Raw genomic sequence first — 23,263 nt, forward strand, 5'->3', positions numbered from 1 at the left:
CTCGCCCTTGCGCGGCGTAGGGTGGCCATGTGTTGGGGTCGCAGACCGGCACCTAAGTTCGCCCAATGGCTCGAAGATGCTTCAAGATGCCAGGCTCTATTATCTGCATTTTGGGGCCTTATGCCTGCAAGATCTCCCCCACCTGACATGTGGGGTCTCCTAGTGACATATCTTCATTTGACATATCTTCATTCCCGACCACACCCGAGCCAGACTGCCTCTCCCGCGCTCCCTGCCGGCACTCTGCCCGCGGCGGCCGCCGTTGCTGGTCAGTAACTGCCTCTCCTCCTGTCCCCATCTCTCCCCCCCCCCGGCCGGAACTGCTCCATCCCCTACGGTGCTGTCACCATCTCCCATAGTTATGTGCTGTTTATGGTGATATAGCTGTGTTGTACAAGATGGTGCTTCTGTCTGATTGATATTTCCATGTTCTCATTGTACTCCGTAAATGGTCTGATGTGCACAATGCTCTGATTTGATGCAAAAGTGTATTTTGCTAATGCTGAATTTGCAGTAAAGGTTTTGGAAAATTAAAAATAAATAAATTAAAAAGGATAGGTAGATCGTAAATGTTTGACATTCTAAAAAGTGGGATGTGGTTTTAAAAGGTTTGAGAAGAACTGCAATAGAGGAAATCAAAGTGATAAAACATAGCCTACCGAATGGCAAAGGTCCAAGATATGATGGACTGCATGCTGAACTGAGAAGATCTATTCTGATCAATTAGGCCTACAATTACTGGAAATCTTTAATGAAGCTAATGATCAAGGCTGCCTCCTTTTAAGCGAAGACTTTGATAGTTATTCTGCAACACACAGACAGCTGTAATTCATTCAGACCTCTCTCACTAATCAATTGTGACACTCCAATATTTGCAAAAATCTTTGCTAATAAAATCATTTGGATACTGCCAGTCCAGGTGAAATTTATCCCTGGTAGTTCAACCTTGCACAAATTACTAACCATATTTTCAGTCCTGTACCAACGTAAACGTTGGCAACCAATGTGGCAGTCTTTTTGCATGTCATTAAAGCGTTTGACTCCCTAGAGTGGACCTATGTTCCGACAGTACTGCACTATGGGCATGTCAAGGCCTTTCCTGTTCTTAATCATCCATTATACACCACACCAATTGCCAAACATTATGTTAGTGGCTGAATCCACTCCCACAATTCCATTTTAATGTAGCACCAGTCAAGGGTGTCCTCTATCCCCAATTATATTTGTACCGGTGCGAGAACCCCAAGCTGCTAAACCTAGACAAACCATGTGCAATATGCCTTAAGGTTCACACTCACAACTACTTGTCTCGCTCTATTCCGATGATATGACGCTCAACCTTGGGAGAACCTCACAATACCCTCAAAACCATACGGAGGGAATTCATTAGATTTGGGGGTCTCGGGCATCTCATGGAAATGACAACTAATCCATTAAAAATCTGGGGATATGGCTTAGTGGTTTTAACTGTAAAATTATCAGACTTTAGTCATGGATGTGCACTTAAAAGTGCTGCTCACAATGTCAGGATGTTTGGGACTGATTAAAATTTTGATTCTTCCTAAATGCCTATGCTACTTTGTCAATGCACCTATACCAAGTTTAGTTTTTCAATCCCTCACAACTCTGCTAATTGAATTAGCAAGGGCCAACAAAACAAAAAAACCTTCACAATTACTTGGGAAATACCCACTAAATAAGGGGACTTCACAGTTCCTAATATGCAATTGAATTATGTGCAATTCACACATTATTGGTTAGGCCCACAGCGCTCTATAGTCCATCTTGCTGTGGTAAAACTGCCTGTGAAAAACTCAAAAACAATCTACAAATCACACTGCTATATACACCTCATATCCATCTATCTAAATACCCACTTTTCTCTATAGCCGGGGAGTAAAAAGCTGCTTCCTGACAACACAAATTAAACATTACTGACTGGGGAGACCTTTATGAGGGAGGACAATTCATCTCAATTGATACCCTTAAAGCTTGCTTAGAAAATTAATCCATTGGACATCTTCCTTTACCACGGAATCAAGTTCACATGTAAACAAATCACACCTGCCTTACTAGAACCAGAACCCTTGGGTCCACTGGAAAAAGTTGCACTGGCTAGGAGCCCAAGAGGCTTATAACTGCTTTCCACACATGATACTCCTGCAGGAGAAGGCGGAGACAAGGCTCTAGGTCCCCTTCCCCCACAGACAAAATATGCGAATACTTCTGCTCACAGATGGTTGAACTCTTGCCCAGCAGCAGGCTATGATAATTCACGTTAGATGTATACACAGAATATCCACTATACCCCACTATTACTACATAAATGTAAACTGCATCGGAGAGAGCAGCAGGGTAGGAGGCGAGGAGGTTCTGCCCTAGAATATTTTTATCCTGGCATCAGGTATTAGAAACTTAACAAAAAATAACTGAGAACCGAACCCCACTCGGATGTCCCAAATTGTTGCCTTGCAATCCATCTTCCAGGGGGAGGGTTCGGGCAAGGAGGAAAGATCAGGGATGGAGGAGAGGAGGGCATGTTTGATCTGGAGGTAGCGGAAGGCCTCATTCTGTGTGAGTGCGTATTTGGTCTGTAAGTCTGCAAAAGTTAACAGTTTGCCCCTGTGTATCAGGTCTCCTATTGTTGAAATGCCTATTGTGTCCCACTTGTCGAAGCCTAGCTGAAAGCAGAGGGAACCAAGTTGCTGTAATGCCCACAGCGGGGTGGCCTTAGTGAGTTTGTTTAACCACCCTAGGCGTGTATTGGCTTGATGCCATATTGCAACTGTGTATTTTTTGGGGCCTACTGTATAGGGCCCCGAAATATCCCTCCCGCCCTGTTTGGTATTTGTCAAGGTGGAAGGCTGGATCGCTGGGTGGGCCGTGTATCCAGTGGTTGGTAGAGACCAGTTGCGACGACCAGTAATAAAGGCGCAAGTTGGGCAGTGCAATGCCTCCGTCATACCTGCTCATTGTCAGCTTTTGTAGGGCTATAAGGGCCGCTTTTCCATCCCATAGGAGAAGACGGAGATCGCTCTCCACCGACCTAAAGTAGGAGTCGGGAATCGGAAAGGGGCAGTTTTGGAGGGCATATAGAAAGCGCGGGAGTGCCAACATTTTGAACAGGGCTGCTCTACCTGCGAGGGAGAGTGGCAGGGATCTCCAGTGAGCCACGTCGCTGTGTAATCTACGCAAAGGGGCAAGTAGATTCCGATCGCGAAATAGAGTGGGATCTGGAGTGACGAATATACCCAAATACTTGAAGCCCTCTTGGGCCCCCGGTATGGAGAACCCGCGGGGTAGCGAGGGGGGGGCCATGTAGCATGTATAACGCCGACTTATTCCAATTAATCGAGTAACCTGAGTATTTCCCGAAGTTGGTCAAGACGTGGAACAAACTATGGATAGAAGACTTAGGGGAAGCTACATGAATTAGGATGTCGTCTGCGTAGAGGGAAATTTTGTCGGTCACCTCATCGTTCCAGCGGAGGCCTCTGATGGAGACGTCGGTGCGGATCCAGTGGGCATGAGGTTCCAGGGTTAGGGCAAACAATAATGGCGACAGCGGGCATCCCTGACGGGTCCCTATGTGGAGTTTAAATCTTCTGGATGTATGTTTATTAACCCGCACTTGGCCCAAGAGGTCAGTATATAAGAGTCACACCCATTGGACAAATTTGGGTCCGAAGCCAAATCTAAGCAGGACCTCAAATAGATAGGGCCACTCGATTGAATCAAACGCCATCGTGGCGTCGAGGGACAAGATAGCAGCGTCTTCCTGGACATTTGGCTGTCTGCTCAGGACATTGTTGACTCGACGCAAATTCAGGGCTGTGTTTCGCCCTGGAAGAAAACCCGATTGGTCGGCATGGATTAGGGAGGAGAGTACAACAAGGAGACGGTTGGCCAAAAGTTTTGCCAGAACCTTGGCCTCTGTACTAATCAAGGAAATCGGTCTATAGGAGCTACATTCATTAGGTGGCTTGTTTGGTTTAAGAATGACTACCACAGATGCCAGCCTCTGATCAAGTGGAAGGGAGCCGATGTCTCACCCTTCCTCAAACATATTTTTAAGGTGGGGGACAACTCCAGGGGACATATTTTTCAGAAATTCAATCGGGACCCTGTTGGGACCCATGGCTTTACCTGATTTGATGGAAAAAAAATCGCCGTCGTGAGCTCATCCGCTGTAATGTCAGCGTCGAGCGTGTCCCGGTCTGTCTCCAAAAGCGTCGGTAGCTGCATCTCCAGAAGGAGTTGCCTAGATTCCTCCGAGGTATAGACCGCCCCGGCCGTGTAGATGTGTGCCAGGTGGTCCGCGAAGGCCTCCGCCACCTCCTGTGGGTCAGAGGTTACTGATCCATCCGGACGTGTGATAGAGGAAACCCATCTCGTCCCCTGCTCGCGAAGTTCTAGCCAGGCCAGCATTTTCCCGGCTCGATGGTCGTGTTCATATATTCGATGGCGTGTATTGAGCAGCCGAGCCTGCCACTGTGCTTTGTTGATTGCCGAGTGACTGGTTACACAGCACTGGGTCCAAGGATGCTCTATGACAAACTATAGCTCAAGAAATATGGCCTCTTGTGGGGTATTCCTACAAATGTCCACCAGAATCAGTCAAAGGAACCCATTGTTAAGAACTATTTTAATTTAAGCAATGCAACACTTGACCTTAAAGATGTGAGCTCTGACTTAACACCATGCCAGGACACCCTTGGAGATATAGGGGCTAATACAGGAACACTCCCTTGTTCCGATTTTATCAGACTAAGTTCTTTTTCAATGTCTCGCATTCTGAGATGGAAGGAGGAAGCATGAAGACATGCAACTCAAAGATGAGTTTATTCAATGTATTGTCACTTTTGTGCACATCACAATGGCAAGGACTGTTGCATGCTTTTGATTCTTCTCGGCAAATAAAAGTGTGGTGTATATATTTTTTCCTGATTTTTTTTATTTGGAGTGATGACAGAGTTTTCTTAAGAGTGTTAACTATAATGCACACATGGATTGGAGTTTGCAAAGTTTCTATAGCTGGTGTTAAGGTAGGGACGTAATGTCCAGACACATTTGTACCTGTCAGTTTTTGGTCTCTACCTTATTTACACTGTTTTTTCCCCAATATGTCAAACAATTATCTGCAATCAAAGAAATGTAGTCAAAGACCTGAGGCCTAACTGGAAATTTCTCAACAGGTAATGGTGGTCAAGGTCCACAAATTGAAGAAAATGCTTCTGCCGTAGATGGACAGGTATGTGACAGAATGTGTTATAGATCTGAATATGCTAAAACAAATGAAGTCTAAGGATGGTGGAACATCTGGCAGTTACCATCTCCAATCCATATTTTGCAACTTCATGAGGTCTAGCAGGGTAGGGCAGTCAGACGTCTGCAATGGCAGGAACGTAGAATAAAAACCTTTGTGCCCCTTCTGTGCTATCCCTAGGCCACTCTTTAACAACTTTAGAATTTCCTCCTGCACTTCTAGCTAGTTGATGTGAAAGTCTCAATCGAACTATTTCCAGTACTCATTCGTTCAAGATAACACGCTTTCATTTTTTTAAAGGAATCTGAATACTTCCCAAACCCTACCACACTATAAGGCTCAAGAGAAGCAGTGGATTGAACGTGAAGCAAAGTTAGTCCTCCTTGCTCGTAAGAGTGGCCAGATGAATCGGGTCTTCTAGTTTACTCTACCTCCACAATTTCCCTCATCAACTGGTATTGAGTGTACACCTGGCTCCAACCACGGGTTCCACCCTGCGTCTATAGCACAAATTACCAAGCTGATATTTATACAATCCTCACTGCAGCTATAGACAGTCTCCAGTTAAACAAATAGGAAGGCCTACACTGCAGTATGCCACCTGGGGGTCATTAACATGCTTGCTGAATATATTCAAAGGTCATGTTCAGCTTCCAAGACTGGAGATCAGCTTTAAGAAGGTACTCATTGTCCAATGACATAATGACAGTATTACTTGCCAGTGCGCCAAACCATGGGTTGCAGCATTTACAATAGCTGACAAGACTTGCTCAAACACCACGATGGCTGCCATAATCTTTTAACAGCTTTTCTAGGAATAGGGCAATATCAAGAGAAAAGTTCCTCTTACACAGCAAGAATCACTGTTGCACAACAGGAAGATAATTTCTGTATCCAGTGAATCAAAATACCTACACAGTACTCAATCGTTCTCTTCATCAGTATCTCCCACAGAGAGGAAGTGTATATTGAGGTTGTGGTAAATAATCACTCCTTCTCATTCCATGTTTTCCTCTTCATCTTCTTTACTAAAAAAGGCTTCGACTTGCCTCCCTTCTTCATCAACCTTCTGAATAAAGGATAATTCCTACAACATCTGAACTGGAAGTAAAGGCATCATTTTGATTTGGAATACATGAAGGGGGCTTCAGCACCAAGGTGGATGGAATAGAAAATCCTATAGGGACAGTTATGTTGAGGAGGATGTCATCATCGTTCTTAAATTATGTTTAAATAGCTCATGATGAGAAAGGCTTGCCAACAATTTCCGCAATTATGTTAGGTCTGAACCTCTAAAGGCAGTGGAGCTCTCTGAACGACCAAGAAGCAAACCTGAGTCGAGAACCAGAGGTCTGTACCTTAAGATGTCTTGCCCTTGATGACCACGAATGTAGCGGAGTATGAAGGCCTCATCTGCTTTAGAACAGCCTGCTTCCCTGTGAGATTTCACCGGTTCAATATGTTGGGTATGGCGGCAGCAATTGTGTATTTGTGCAATTGTGTGGCACCGGCACCAAGTGTGAATCATCATGAAGACCATGCCTTATTTTATGGAATCAATAGGTTCGCTGTTAAATCTTCTGAAAAGGTAGCAGTAGCACTGCTTCAGGATCTAGCTGGTCAGACTCCAGAACAGCTGACCCAACCGCTTCACCAGTGTTCGTATAGCACTTCGTGTTCTTCAGTATCAAGGTGGTAGGAGGCATTGGATCCGGAGCTCCAGTTCTTCAAGATCCATATTCGATTACTCAGTCAGTTTGCGCCAGTCACACAATCCGCATTTGAAAACTGCATTTGTGACTAGTGTGTAAACTGCAGACTTCCACCTAGCGTTTGTTACAGCACTACACACTTTGCCCTGTGGCCCAGCATTCAATCCTCACCTTGTTCAGTGTAGGTTGTAAATTGGCTAGGCGCTATAGGTGATTCTTTTGGATTAGAATTTTTAGAACTTCATAACTTTCGGTTTTCATCCCAACAAATAAAATAACACAAAGGCAAAAGGAATTCCACAACCCATACTATGAGTGAGTACTAGTGTAGGTGAATGTTTTTGAATAACCATTTGATATTGCTTCAATGGTATCTTGAACAGACTTGTGTTAACCCTGCTTGTATTAAGTAGACATCTAAAACTGTACACCGTACATTACAGAGAAGGTAGAACATAACTATTTATCATATATTTATAACCACCCATAGAATTCCAAGGTGAACTGTGTAAATGAAGAATGATCCTTGGTAATGCTTTGATTGCTGTTTAACCTGTTGCATTTCCACCATTGTGATTTTACTTGGAGTACTTCACATCTAGCATATAGGACATGACCACACTTGAAAACACATCAAACGGACAGGTGTAGACCAAGCAGCACAAGAAATGTGCTCTCCTTCGGGCTCTCCCATTCTCTTTTCCCCACTCATGTGTGGCACTCTACTACTGATGCTTTGTGGCCGCTATCCCAAGCGAAGGAGGCCATGATGGATCAACATCACTTCAGCTGATCTAACAGCCCTATATGGAATACCGAATATGTGTCTTTTTCAACTGATGTAGAATGGATTTTTTTGTTGATCAAGGCCATATCAATAGAAGATTATCTGCTTACTTATACAGAGTGCTAGCCAACTTCAGTTCTCATTTTGGTGGATTTTAAAGAGGGCTGCAAGAAGATGTTTTAGCACCAACTCTTCTTGTGAGGAAACCACCTGAAGAGTAAAGGCAAAGCACAACTACCAAACACTCAGAGTCTTGGTAGACAGTGGTTTACAAACATCACAATTTTGCTCTCAATCCCTCTCTCAAGCCCTCTCCCTCCCTCACCCTCCCTCCCTCTCCCCCGCTCTCAATCCCTCTCCCCCGCTCTCAATCCCTCTCAATCCCTCTCCATCCCTCTCAATCCCTCTCCCCCAATCCCTCTCCCCCTCTCTCAATCCCTCTCCCCCTCTCTCAATCCCTCTCCCCCTCTCTCAATCCCTCTCTCAATCCCTCTGCCCCCCTACTCAATCCCTCTGCCCCCCCACTCAATCCCTCTGCCCCCCCACTCAATCCCTCTGCCCCCCTACTCAATCCCTCTGCCCCCCTCTCAATCCCTCTGCCCCCCTCTCAATCCCTCTGCCCCCTCTCAATCCCTCTGCCCCCCTCTCAATCCCTCTCCAGCCCTCTGCATCCCTCTGTCCCGCTCTCCATCTCAATGCCCCGCTCTCCATCTCAATGCCCCGCTCTCCATCTCAATGCCCCGCTCTCCATCTCAATCCCCCGCTCTCCATCTCAATCCCCCGCTCTCCATCTCAATCCCCCGCTCTCCATCCCCCGCTCTCCATCCCCCGCTCTCCATCCCCCGCTCTCCATCCCCCGCTCTCCATCCCCCGCTCTCCATCCCCCGCTCTCGCTCTCAATCCCCCGCTCTCAATCCCCCGCTCTCCATCCCCCGCTCTCAATCCCCCGCTCTCGATCCCCCGCTCTCAATCTCAATCCCCCGCTCTCAATCCCCCGCTCTCGCTCTCCATCCCCCGCTCTCAATCCCCCGCTCTCGCTCTCAATCCCCCGCTCTCGCTCTCAATCCCCCGCTCTCAATCTCAATCCCCCGCTCTCAATCCCCCGCTCTCAATCCCCCGCTCTCAATCCCCCGCTCTCAATCCCCCGCTCTCAATCCCCCGCTCTCAATATCAATCCCCCGCTCTCAATATCAATCCCCCGCTCTCAATATCAATCCCACGCTCTCAATATCAATCCCACGCTCTCAATCCCACGCTCTCAATCTCAATCCCCCGCTCTCAATCTCAATCCCACGCTCTCAATCTCAATCCCCCGCTCTCAATCCCCCGCTCTCAATCCCCCGCTCTCAATCCCCCGCTCTCAATCCCCCGCTCTCAATCCCCCGCTCTCAATCCCCCGCTCTCAATCCCCCGCTCTCAATCCCCCGCTCTCAATCCCCCGCTCTCAATCCCCCGCTCTCAATATCAATCCCCCGCTCTCAATATCAATCCCCCGCTCTCAATCTCAATCCCACGCTCTCAATCTCAATCCCACGCTCTCAATCTCAATCCCACGCTCTCAATCTCAATCCCACGCTCTCAATCTCAATCCCACGCTCTCAATCCCCCGCTCTCAATCTCAATCCCACGCTCTCAATCCCACGCTCTCAATCCCCCGCTCTCAATCTCAATCCCCCGCTCTCAATCCCACGCTCTCAATCCCCCGCTCTCAATCTCAATCCCCCGCTCTCAATCTCAATCCCACGCTCTCAATCCCCCGCTCTCAATCTCAATCCCCCGCTCTCAATCTCAATCCCCCGCTCTCAATCTCAATCCCCCGCTCTCAATCTCAATCCCCCGCTCTCAATCTCAATCCCACACTCTCAATCTCAATCCCACGCTCTCAATCTCAATCCCCCGCTCTCAATCCCCCGCTCTCAATCTCAATCCCCCGCTCTCAATCCCCCGCTCTCAATCCCCCGCTCTCAATCCCCCGCTCTCAATCCCACGCTCTCAATCCCACGCTCTCAATCCCACGCTCTCAATCCCACGCTCTCAACAGCAGTATTCTTGAAGATCTCCTGCTTTTAACAATGCAGAGTTGAAAATCTAAGCCAAGGAAACCTCTGGAGAGAGGGGAAATAGAAGCCTCTCCACATCCATGGCCAGAGTTTGAGCCATGCAATGATGTTGTCTGTCTGCACAAGGTTCAAAATTAGATCAGCGTTCGAGCACACTTTTGTTTAAGCATTTTAAAGTGGAATAATTCATGGTGTCCGCTCTCAATCCCACGCTCTCAATCTCAATCCCACGCTCTCAATCCCCCGCTCTCAATCTCAATCCCCCGCTCTCAATCCCCCGCTCTCAATCCCCCGCTCTCAATCTCAATCCCACGCTCTCAATCCCCCGCTCTCAATCTCAATCCCCCGCTCTCAATCTCAATCCCCCGCTCTCAATCTCAATCCCACGCTCTCAATCCCACGCTCTCAATCCCACGCTCTCAATCCCACGCTCTCAATCCCACGCTCTCAATCCCACGCTCTCAATCCCACGCTCTCAATCCCACGCTCTTTACAGCAGTATTCTTGAAGATCTCCTGCTTTTAACAATGCAGAGTTGAAAATCTAAGCCAAGGAAACCTCTGGAGAGAGGGGAAATAGAAACCTCTCCACATCCATGGCCAGAGTTTGAGCCATGCAATGATGTTGTCTGTCTGCACAAGGTTCAAAATTAGATCAGCGTTCGAGCACACTTTTGTTTTAGCATTTTAAAGTGGAATAATTCATGGTGTTCCAGGACAGAACTGCTGGAGAATATTATTTAGCTTAAATACAATTAAAAAATACTATAAAACAGTCCTATATTAATGGCAAAGAAAAAGGTATATATGCAGTGTCCCATTCGAAGAATGGTGGAAGAAATAGGACTAGAATTTTTTTTAAGTTATACTGATCTACAAACAGGAATGTTGAGGATGATTATTTAACAGCTTAGCCTACCCGTTCCTGCTTATTGCACTGCTGCCCCCAACCACATCTTTGACTAAATCCCTGCTCATTAGAGAAGCAAGATTAAATATTCCCTTCATTTCATTTGAATAAGGTTTTCATAACTTGTTCCCAGGGATAGATATAGACTAACATTGGTCCCTTTCTGGTTGAACAGCACAGAAATATGCACAAACCGTTCTAATTATGAGTAAAGGGCACGCGGTACGAAAGCCACAGCGAAAGTAATGGGCGTGAAAAGTATATATACACGTCTCCCCATTCATATAATTATTTAAATTTTATACGAATCGACTCAGAATTTGAGAGCTATATCCAGCCTCTCACACTTCATAGCTTCCGGGAGTGCACACGGGACGTTGGCGCATTACTTATTCGAGAGGCTGTATACACCCGTAGTATGAAGTGTGAGAGGCTGGATATAGCTCTCAAATGTGCATATTTCTGTGCTGTTCAACCAGAAACCTGTAGTTTCGCTGGACGCGATCTTCTAGATTAAAGAAGGAGGCTTTTATACCCCGAGTTGAAAGGCAGTTTTGCCTGAAAGAAGCTTTTGGGAAGACAGTTAATATATTCCTGATGAAGGCGGCTATACTCTAAGTGTCCGCCGAAACGCGTTGAAGCAAAGGGAGATGTACAATATACACATATCAAGGATAATTCTGACTGTTGCGGAATTTACTCTTTGTTTTGTACCTCCTCTTTTTTGAGCAATTGGAAGGGTTTTATGATTTTCTGTATATAATCTGTTCCCTTCTTTTATATTGTCTGTGTTCACAATTTTAATTATGTTTCAATTTTAATGATGTTTTATGTTCATGAATAAACTGTGCAGGCTGATTTTATTAGTTTTTATTGTTATTTTTTGCATTGCTTCAATTGGTAGGCCTTTGTATTCTACAAATATTTGTCTATGTCTTTGAAAGAATTGGTGTCTCTTAAATAAGGTGCCCAAAGGGAATCTTTTGTGACGGAAGCTACCATGGCTGAAACCAGTTTGGCTTTGCTTGGGTTCTCTTCTACAGGGGACCCTATCTGGAAATTTGGGATGGACAGTTCCCATGAGGAGTAGAGTCCATACTGATTTGCATAATGTCAAACTTTATCTAGAAAGCCACAGTGGATTGGAATGCTACACCGAGCAATTGCCAGTGGTTATACGTTTTGTAACCATTCCTTTTCATCCCCTTTTGGGTGATTGGTACTATGCAGAAACAAAACATTTTCATTGCAAGAGGTTAGGAACACATATTAAAGAAGTGTTTAGTTGACCACATTACAGCTTCTAAATAAGGTTTGCTTAAACAAGTGATATCTTAAAGCAAAATTAGTGGTGTTGCAGTTTTTTGTAAGAGGGCATTCATTGTTTACCAGAAACAGTTTAGTGTAAAGTAATACAGGGGAAAAGTAACGTTGGTGAAATGAAAAATAAGATGGACGTTTAGTGATTGAATCAATAAGCAAGGATGTATTTTGACTATACAAGAATAGCATCTGCTGAATAAGCAGGACCGTTAAGTCACCTAAAGACAGTGAATGGATGGGAGGCGACTGCATTTAATTCATTCAGTAATTAGTCAAGCAAAGAAGTCTTACAAAATCGGTGGGAGGCAGTGAAGAAATGGAAAAGGTCAATAATGTGGTTGCCTGAAGGAAAAAAAGTCGGTTGTGAGTATTTGTCATTTAAGTCTAAAGTCACATTTGTGGGACTATTAACTTCCATAAAAGACAAAAAGCATGCCTCTTTAGTGTTTCAGGCTATTCTGAACATAAAGCAACTGATAAGAAAGTAAGAAAAGGTAAGTACTTAGGGGAACTAGATTTTAGAAGGAATGGAGTCATTTGAGAATGAAGTGATTTCATAATCATGTACGGCCACTGAGCTCACTGCACCTCAATTATTAATCAGCATAGAAGTGTAAGAGCAGTGCAGTATTATAGAAGGGACTTCAATCAAATCTACAGATCAAGTTCTGAGGCGTACGTGTGGTAGAAAGCCCAAAATGTGTGGTGGGATTTAGAAGTACATATCTAAGTTTCACTGGAGCAAAAATTAAAATAGCTTCCTTAAATGGCAACTTAAAATTAGTTGTCCATCAACGGATAGATTTGATTTAACTGGCTACAAAAGAGTGATTTCAGGGAATTTAACTGGGTTAATGCTTAGCTACTATGAACTGCAAAGAATTACAAAACGACCTTAATTTACACCTGAAGGGTTATCTAATGAAAATTCTCTCTCCTCAATTTGCGTGAACATTTATTTAACTGTTCTAGGAACTGGCGAAACCGCTTCTGTTACGGACCACTACATGTTCATATTATGTGCGTTAAAAACAGCATACTGCATGGCTTCTGTTTTGCAAAGCAGTCGAAAACATGTCAGTCTTCATTAAAAAAAAAAAAACATTCTGTTAGTGGTAGTAGCAGATGAATAATGTAAACACTAAACTAACCTTTTTGAGTCTTCCTTCTCTCTTAAAAGTCGGTCAAGGCTGTTAGTGTAAGTCACAGGACTGGTTGAAGTAAACTGAAATGCAAACAAAATACAAAAGTAAAATAAAGAACCCATTTAAGCAAGCATTGGCAATATTCATGACAAAACATTCTACTATGCGGTTATTTAAGTGTGAATATTGAACCAATATGCAGTAAATTGAAGGTCGAAATTATTTGCATAAACATCCTTCCTTCTGCATGTGAGGAATATTGTTTAGACATCTGTAGCCGCCATTATCTGGGTTCTTTAGGCTAATTTGTTACATTCACGGATCATTTTCAATCTCTTCTTAAGCTGGGCACTAACCTACAGAGGATTACATTAAAAGTAGGAGTACTGCTCGATGGCCATGGGTTCTAACTATCTACTCACCAGTGCTAGAACTGTATTAAAGTGATTGACTTTTGCTCGTACCCTGCTAGAGCGAGATAATCTACTCAATAAAACAATTAGAATTTACAAGACACCAACTTGGATAGTAAGCATAACTTTCTAAATCTTGCGAATAATAGTATTGGGGAAACTCATGGAGAGTGAACATGGGACTGTACAGGGACCCAGCAGACAAAGTCAAAATGGTTAGGGAAATCGAGGAATACTTCAACACGAATAGAGAATAGGGTACATCTCTGCAGACTAGGGGTTGGGCCCTTAGGGAATGAGGAAAACGCTCTTCTAGACCTTTTTGCAAATATTATTTGACCTCGAGGCAGATACAAACCTTTGTCGAACACAAGGGCTTCTGTTCCTTCCAAGGGAGTATGTGGAAACTCTAAGGTGCCCATTACTAGGGCAGAAATATTTCTACCTCTTAAACAGATTAGCCCCTGTAAACAGCAAGACCAGATGGGCTTCTGACTGGCTTTTACAAGCATTTCTTCCTGCAACTAGGCACTGAGATGACAAAGCCCTAAAATTCGTTGGCAGAGGAATAAAGTGTGACTCATTCAGATCACCTGTATCCCCAGGCCTGGCAAGAACCACGAGTAATGTCCATAGTACAGGTCAATTTTCCTTTTAACCATAGATGCAAAAAAAACTTCTCTAAGAGTCTAACCAAAGGCTGGAGAAGCTGATACCTTTTTTAGTTACATCCGATCAAGTGCAATTTATCAACCAAAGAAATAAGGATGGATAACATTAGAAGAACTGTACACTTAGAGGAAAAAGACAGCATTTGACAGCATGAGTTGGCCACCCTCCTGCGCACATCGGGATTTGGACCAAGGACGCTAAATTTGGTACTGGTGAATTACATGGCCTCATATGCTGGTGTTTGGGTTAACAGTGGATGTTCAGGAGGCTTTCACTTATCAAGGGCGACAAGAAAGGGATGCCGGTTTTCCTCGTTGTTGTTCGCCCTGGCAGTGAAGCCCCATGTCATATGATCAAGACCGACCCCCGGATCAAGAGGACCAAGTTTGGGGCAGAGGTAGAACACAAGTCTTTTGACTGATGATTTGCTGCCCACACTAATAAGGCTGAAGGAGTCAATCCACGCACTATTTGAAATGTTGGACCTCTGAGCGATGAAATCAGGATTCTGCAATAAGAAAGATAAATCAGAAGCTCTGACCATTTCCACTGTCCAGCACAGAATTGATCAACTTAAGTAACGCTGCTCGCTAAGTGATGTGCATACAGGTGAAACTGAAATATAAGAGCCTCAACATGGGGGTAAATTGGATGGCTGGTCCAGAGCTAATTAGCTTCAGCTGCAAAACCAAGTATTAGAAGACTTGAGACGATGGCAGCCCCTGTACCTGCCTAGGCGAAGCTAAATTCATGTTATGAAAGTTAACATTTTGCATCAGTTACTTTATCTGATCCAGACTTCATCCATGGGTATTCCAAGGTCGGAGCTGTTGGTATTTTAGCACAGAATGATCAAATTCCTGTGGCCAATAGAGGAGGTGGGGTGGTACTAACGGACACTGCTTAGTAAAAAGATTAAACAATTTTGAAGGGCTCCTAGGGAACATGTAGGTTATCCCATGTGGAGATCTTCAAATATTAACAGGTAGTGCACCCTTGGGTAACTGCAGAAATAGATAAAAAGATGGCTCCTGCTGGGCCAGTCCATGGTGGGCACAATACTCGGGGACCTAGCAAGGCTGGACAGGAGCCGCAGACCACAAAACGCACACATATACCAATTAAAACAGTACTGGGGATTTGGTATGGGCAGCAGCAATGGTACGATTAACATGCTTCTCATCACCTAACACACCTATTTATAATATCCGGATTTCCCACGGACAATGAAGGGGTGAACTTCAAAAACTTGAAATGAGGAAATTGTTCTTGGACCCCTTTTGGCACGGTTAGTTTACGTCCTTTAGGAAATTCAAAGCAGACTATGGGGTGACAGAATTTGACAGACTGAGATGCATACAGTTACACCACTGGGGGTTATCCCCACTCAATAAAGAAGCACCACCCGAATGCTAACCACGTTTGAAACATACATTAGAAAATGTGATGGTTCATTAAGGATAATCTCAAATTTGGACCACATCCTTCAGAAGAGTCAGCATAAACCTATATGGGAATATCAGAAGAGATGGGGAGTATCCCTCGTTGACCCGTAAAGTAGTAAGGAATTGTCAGACCATTAGGAAACCAACCTACACATGGTCAAGAGCATCCTGTACAGGAAATCTGCATAATAACGTATGTTATATAAATGGTACCAGATGCCACAATACATTCCCTCTCGATGGATTCTAGAGATATGAGACATAGGATTGTTCATTCCCACATAAAATAGGAATGCTCATACATCCAAACATTCTGGGAAAAGGTTCTGGGACACATTAAAGGGGTATTGGGATTACCAATTCCAGAGGGTCCAGGCTGAATCCTGTTGGGATAAGGGCTTCTCAGCAGGAAGATATGAATAGTGCATCTAGTATGTTGCAGTTGTTATGTTCATCAAAAATGCAGATCTTGCTCCACTGACAATAGATGCAACATCTGGGATTGCTTCATGGTTCCATATGATGTGCCAGATACTTCCCATAGAAAATGTAGACATGACACAGTGAACACAGAATGCAAGTTTGTTAGAATATGGAACCCACTAATAACTTACTGTGTGCTTTGTGCAAGTGTGCCCAAGGGTACTACAATTGTAAGCTTAATGCGGTGGTGGGGGTGGTAAGTGGGAACTGGAGGACCCCAAGCATTAAAAAAAATTGCTATGTGTAACATTTAACGATACCAACAATGAGCTTTAAATACATCAGAGGTCCATCTAGTCCGCAGGCCTACTAGACAGGGCTTGTCCGATCAATCCATGGTCCCTTTCCACATTCAATAGCCTCATGCCCTGTCTGTAGTTCAATGTGGTTCTATTTCACATACAAATGTACTTGGTTCAATCTTTCTCCAAAATCCTTTTGGTTAGCACTCGCTACCTCTGCTATGCCATCCTTCAGTTCAGAAGTTTGACATTACAGAATTTACTGTTGGACCAACCAAGTCCTTGACATCACACTTCCAGTCTTTCCCTATTCTTCGTACAGGATTTGTCCTATTGCAAGTTCCACAATACAGTGCTAAGAGAAGCCAAATACAACTTAAAAAAAATATCAGAGCAGCGTTGAAGAAAAGGTTAGGCGACTGGAAACAAAATCATTCTGAACTAAACTCTCAGAGTACAAAAATTTGGTTTTCTCCACCATGGTCAACGAGTACGCAGATACATTTCCTTCAGCCAAGAATTCAACAGATATTTTTAAAATTAGGAATTCATTGACTGTCCTGAAAATCACAGACACCATGACACAGAATTATTCTCTCTGGGAGAAGCTACCAATTTACCACTATAACAAAATCAACACATATATAAAGCCTTTTGATTTCAGTCTCATTGTAATGACAAAGATGGGGATCTGCCAACGATCTCTTTAGGTTTCCCTCTTGACTCAGTTCGTGCACGCTGGATCTCTTCTGGTTTGTCAAGCTCTTCTAAATCATCTGTAAAAAATCCATCTCCACAGCCATGGTTCCGGAGGCCTGGAAACAGGTGCTGTAGTTGCTCTTCTATAAAGAAGAATGGCTGACATTTCCATCTTGACTAATTTCTGTCCTATTACTTTACTTCCTTTTTCCATTTAACATCTTTAAAAATCCATTAAAAGCAGCTCTCTTCTTTGATTTAGTCATAGAAAATCCTGCATTCCACGCAATTTAGATTGTGACCATTTTTCCTTGACTCCCTCGCAGGCTAGCTTCTGAACTATCTAAATGTTCGACACTGCCTCTTTTCACTACACTACGGCATATCTTGCCTTATACCAGCGGCGTTATTTTTTTTTACTGTTTTGCGCAGAGTAAGCTTTGTTCTTATATGGTGCTTGAAGGCAGAGGCTCTGGCTCGGTCCTTTTGGACTCCTCTGCTCCTTTCGACAAATTTTGCCATGACCGCTTGCTGTGGCAAATTTTTGTCTTGGCATGGATGGAGGTCTATCTAGTCAATAGAACTCACGGGGTCTATCTTGCCCGTTACAGATCAGAGTTTATATAACTTCCATCTGGAGATCCCAATGGCTCTTGATTGAGCCTTACTCATTTCAACTAATGTAGTCCCCCACTTCCTCAGCTAATAGGACCCTTTGGTTTGAGATTCATGAACAATACGGAGGAGATGCGAATCTTGATATGTTTCAACAAAGATAACCATCAGAATTTTCAAAGCAACATGATCACAACTGCAGAGTGGATGAGACACAACTCTCTTAACTCAATACTGACAGGATGAAGATCCTTTTAATTGTTTGCAACAACTCTCTATCTATTCTTCTTTCTGAACTCTGTCCCTTCAAGTCATGCTGCACGGTTGCATACTCAGTACGCAATTTGAGTTTCAATCAAGACTAAAATCGATCACTTGTCTTATAGCAATTATTAGCTAGCTATTTTCTGTTGAAAGTCCAGCGCTAGAGTCTCCTGTTCCTCACACTAGTCAACTTGTAATTCTTGCCACAGTGTTTAGCCGTCTAGATCCTTTTGGCATATCCTGCTTTCATTCTGCCTCGCCTATAGAATATTCAGAACTCAGCTGCTCAACTTGTCTGCAGAATCCTAAGCAGTCTTCACCTTCTCCTGCTCTGAGAAAGTTGTATTGTTTACTTAACACATTCCAGGGTATGCGCATAGTGTTTCATGGTTTCCATCGGTCTGGCCCTACCTGATTGCAACAAAAGTTCCCTTACTATTGCCTCATGCGTTCTCTGCATTCCTGTAAAGCATGCCTTCCAATTATCCTGAACGTTTGTAGATCCTGGGAAGTCTGCCAGGCTTTCTCCGGAATTGCGACGAAGACTTGAAACTCTCTCCCATCAGATGCCAGCGCTTACGACATCCTCTCTTTCCAAAAAGCTGTTAAAAACCGGCTATTATAGGATTAATTTATCGGACCTACCCCAGCCCTCTGTCAAACGTAAACATCCTTAGCAACAGGGCATCTTTGAGGCAAGGCAGCATTTTATAGAAAGATTATATATACACTCTCAGATCTGAATGTTGAGTCTGTAGAGAGACCGATTTCCCCATCATAACAGGAAGGGGATGGAAACAGAGGGGTGCTGAATGTTGGATTTTTAGTTGTTTGATTGACAGTCAGTAAGACTTGCGCTATAATCTGTCTTCTCTAGGAAAATGTAATAAACAAACTGCAGAAATTTTATTTTGTCAATATTTGTATTGCGCAATTTGTGAACAAGACATAAATGGAACAGGTTACTAATCTAACATGATGGAATCAGTATTTGTACTACTTGTATGTCAAAAATCAGCAGGTCCACGTAGTGGGTGTCAGGCCAAACGACACAAACTGCTACTTAGCAGCAAGAAAGTGAGACTGTACCAATCCAAGCCACAGCAGCTAATAGGAAACCGTTTGCTACCTCAGATTGTCTTGGTCTTTAGATAAATTTTAGAGCTACGTGACCGTCAAAAGCACAGGGTCCAGGGTAAATGATCCTAGCTGCAGCTTCCCGGAGATCCTGGCTTGTAGAAGAACGCCAAGGTTTCTTACCACCACCATAGACTCAGGCAGATACTAAAAGAGTTGGGGGGCAAAAGCAGCTTCCCAGAACTAGGAGGGGAAACCGTAGGAATAAGTAAACATTCTGTTAAAAAGATTTAGGTTTATGGTGATTACCAGTAATCCAGTGTATGGGAGCCATCAGGACTGTGGCCAAGTCTTTCTGTGGAGATTCTGTGTAGTTCTTGAGATTAAGAACTAGCTAGGTATCCTGTTTGTGAATAATAAATATATACAATGACAGACTGCAGCCAAAAAGACAAAAGCGTGAGTGTAGAATTAAACAATTAGGGACTATGGCATATGACAGAGGGTCTCACCAAGTCACAGAGTTGAGTGCATATTTGAGATGGGAAGTGTGTAGCATCATTGAGAGCTCAAGCATGGTCACTCAACCACATTTTTAGTTCTTACATCTCACCCATCTGACACAAATAAGATTCCAAGAGATGACCTGCTCAGTTAACGTATGCTCTAGCTTTAATATGGTAAACTTTATGACCATGGTCTGGGCACATTAGTTTACTTAGTAATTCTGGACTAAGGTGACAACAAGGCTCTCTAGAATTACTGGGGATAAAAGCCCTGGAAACCTTAAAGTTTGCTTGTAATTAAAATAATCAACTACATAGATCCCAGTATTTATATGCCCCGTTATTGCCACTGGCATCCCATCAGGATATATCAGCGGCACGTGAGCAGCGTGCTCTTTGCGAATTGGCCAAAGTGGGAATCACGTGGATCGGAGATCTTTATGAGAACGGTCGCTTCAAATCCCTGCTGAAGGTGCAAAAGGGGACGGACAGGGGCTTCATGTTTGGATTCATGTTTGGGCGAGTGAGGCAGGCCATCAGGACTGCATATCCGGACTTCCCGGCTGAGACCACCACTCTTCGGGCCTTGCAGGCGATGTTGGCAAGTGCAGACCGTCAGGGACTATTCACAAAACTCTATAATACATCCCCACGCGAGCGGGAGCAGCAAGAGCACCCCTCATTTGTAAAGTGGCAGGCAGTGTTAGGAGACGCTTTCAACCCTGATATGTGGATAGCATGCTGTACACTTACTGGCTGTCTGACGGCTAATTGGAACTTAAAAATTATACATTTTAAGTTTCTGCACCAACTATATTATACCCCGCTGCAGCTTTTTAAATATGGATTGCGGGAGAATGCCAACTGTGTAAAGTGTGGAGGAGCGGACGCAGGCTTTATGCATGTGGCATGGCAATGTGGGTGTATGCTTGCTTTCTGGGAGGAAGTGACGAAGATGCTAACGGATATCACACAGGAGCCGGTACATTGCACCCCCGAACTCTGTTTACTAGGGTATGTCAAATGTTTCAAGCCCTGCAATAGGCGAATAATTGCTATCTCTACCCTATTTGCAAAGAGAGCTGTGGCACAATGCTGGGGGGCAAAAGCGGCTCCGACCAAAAAAAACGGCTCTGTGATCTGCTGTACTGTAAGGCTCAGTTACAAACTTATAAGGAAGAACTCCCTGAGGCCTCACGTCCGAAGGACTTCTGGGCCCCGCTGCGGCATATCTGCTCACTTGTCCTGATTCAGAATGATCGTCTATGTATGGGTCTGGGCTGGCTTCCTGCTCGAGATCCTTCATTATCCTCAGAAATGCTCCATGGTGAGGACGCTAGGTTGCCCTACTGCATTTGATAGTGGTTCTGTTCTAATTTTGTGACATATCTGCTTCCAGGTCTTTGGAATACCAGTTTCTAAATCTCTGATGTTACTCAGCCAAATGTACGTTTGGACCACTTTGGACTTATATCTGTAACAGCCTTGGGTCAGGTGGGAGGGAATGGGGTGAGGGGCTTGTTTACCATTTTTCTTTTGTTGGTACAGCTCATAATGCGATGTCAGACATGTTTGCTGATGTTTCTTTATTTGATGAAAATCAATAAACATATTTAAAAAAAAAAAAAAACTACATAGATCCCTAGACCTATGACAGCAAAACAGACATACAAGACATGGAAGTCAAGAAGAGGCCATTTGATGAGGAGGGTTGAATCACAAATGTCTCCAGTGTGCCGCTGTTTGCTGAGAGTTCACTACCAAAGGCCGCTTCATCTAAGCCAGTCTCTAAAAATCGTGTGATAAACTCAGACCTTCATTTAACATCTGATGTTGTACTGTTTACTATGCATATCTTCGGAAAACATTTTAGTTATATAGGACTTAATGTTTATATAAAGCACATTCATTATTTTAAGTATGGTATGATTAATGTATCCAATAGATGTGCTAGATCATACTGGATTGTACCAGCAAGAAAAGAGGGAAGGTTAAGGGCGATGGGTTCCTGGTCTTATTTATTTTTTTCTTAGAACTGTGATTTTGGACTGGATTTGTTCAGAGTAGTAAGAGACAAAGGGCATGATTACAAGTTGGTTGGTGTATTCTGACCTGTGCATAATCCCCTGCGTTTACGCACAAGGCCTTTGTTACATTTCAGCAGGTTAAAGCTGACGAAATTTAAACAGGGGGGAAAAGCATATGGTATTAACAGTACCATGTTGATTTGGGGGAATTAACCATCAAAAGTTGCCTGTTATTTCTCACGAACTAGCAATAGGTGTTATTTACTGCACTTGATAAATAACGTACCCTCTGGTATTGTTATCAGGTGCAATTAACAGCACCTAAACATCAGGCCCACAGTGTAAAGACTGCTTTAAGTTTCTAAATCCAAGTCAATACAAATATTTTTCAAATGTTTACAGTTCTGTGGGGGGCGTGTCAGAGCGCTGAAGAAGATGGCTACAACCTAGAGAGGCTCCGAAACTCCACTGATCAACCCCCTAATAATCCGCTACAAAATCCGTACATTAGAGAACCTGAAGTGAGCTGCTGAGCCCCGGCCAGGGCGTGAGGACTCCAGTGACTAATTGCCCACTCTCCGTAATACTGGCAGGGGTGTGGCGAGTGGCGACCTACTGACAGCCCAGCGCTTCGGACTCGCTTAAGTGGTCCAGCCATGGATCTTGCAGAGGTAACAGGGTACCCGAACAGCAGCAATAGAGGGACTGCTCCTCAGGTGCGGCAGTCTGCTCCTCAGGTGCGCCCGTCTGCTCCTCAGGTGCCACCTTCCTCCCCTTCCCCTCCTTCGTTGGGATTAAAGCTGGAGGACCCAAAGTGGGGATAACTTCAAAATACAGGTGCCATAGAAGATTACGAAGAAGCGCCGGCAGCTCATAAGCGGAGCAAGGCCACCAATAAGTCCAAAAAACCCAGTTCTGACAGAGCGAGAATTGTAAAGTAGACTACCTGCTGGGCGCAAATCGGAACACTGAATTTCGAGGTGTGGCAACCGCTTGGGTGTGCTGGACACGCCACACAAGAAGGAGCCTTAAATATGACACAGCCCACATTGATTAACTCAAGCATCCGCCTACCGGGATGAAGAATTGGTGGTGATCCCACCTCGGCAAACAGCGCGGCAGAGAGACGGACTCTCCGCATAACATCGGTCAGAGAAGAACTTGGGCGAGGACTGGAGTACAGGGCAGGGAGAGAGATCGCTGGCACTCCCCAGAGATGGGGAGTGTTATGCAGCCGATACCAGGTGGAGTGTGATCGGTCTCAAACACCAAAATCATCCTGCGGTGGCAGACTAGGTCGCAAGAGACTGACAGAATGGTGGTGCGCAGCCACTGAGCCCAGTATGGCACTGTCTGAATGATGATCCCAAGTACTTAAAACAGTAGCAATCAGTAGCTAGCACTAAAGCACTCACTGCATGGAGAGGGGGTGCAGCCAGCCCAAATCCACTGTTGAGCCTATCAGGTCTTACATAGCAAACAAAAGGAGTGCCATGTATTAACATTGAGCCTCAGTACCAAGGAAATGTGTATCAAAGTCGGTGCTTGAATCCCCAGGAACTCCTATAGGCAGAGTGAAGAAGGGTTGTCCCACGGTAGGGCAGCGGCTATTACCCCA

At 44.3% G+C, this 23,263-nt stretch overlaps 1 protein-coding gene across 3 annotated transcripts in view; it reads right to left on the reverse strand.

The window, feature by feature from the left end:
* The window catches only part of SLF2 (SMC5/6 complex localization factor 2), a 374,767-nt gene that overhangs the window by 282,804 nt on the left and 68,700 nt on the right, over positions 1-23,263 (reverse strand). For all 3 annotated transcript variants that reach the window (XM_078643649.1, XM_078643650.1, XM_078643651.1), the window contains one exon: positions 13,209-13,282. In XM_078643649.1, the coding sequence (XP_078499775.1) occupies positions 13,209-13,282 (74 nt within the window). The remainder of the gene's footprint in view (positions 1-13,208; positions 13,283-23,263) is intronic.

This window comes from Lissotriton helveticus, chromosome 5_1, assembly GCF_964261635.1.
Source record: "Lissotriton helveticus chromosome 5_1, aLisHel1.1, whole genome shotgun sequence".
Taxonomy (NCBI): domain Eukaryota; kingdom Metazoa; phylum Chordata; class Amphibia; order Caudata; family Salamandridae; genus Lissotriton; species Lissotriton helveticus.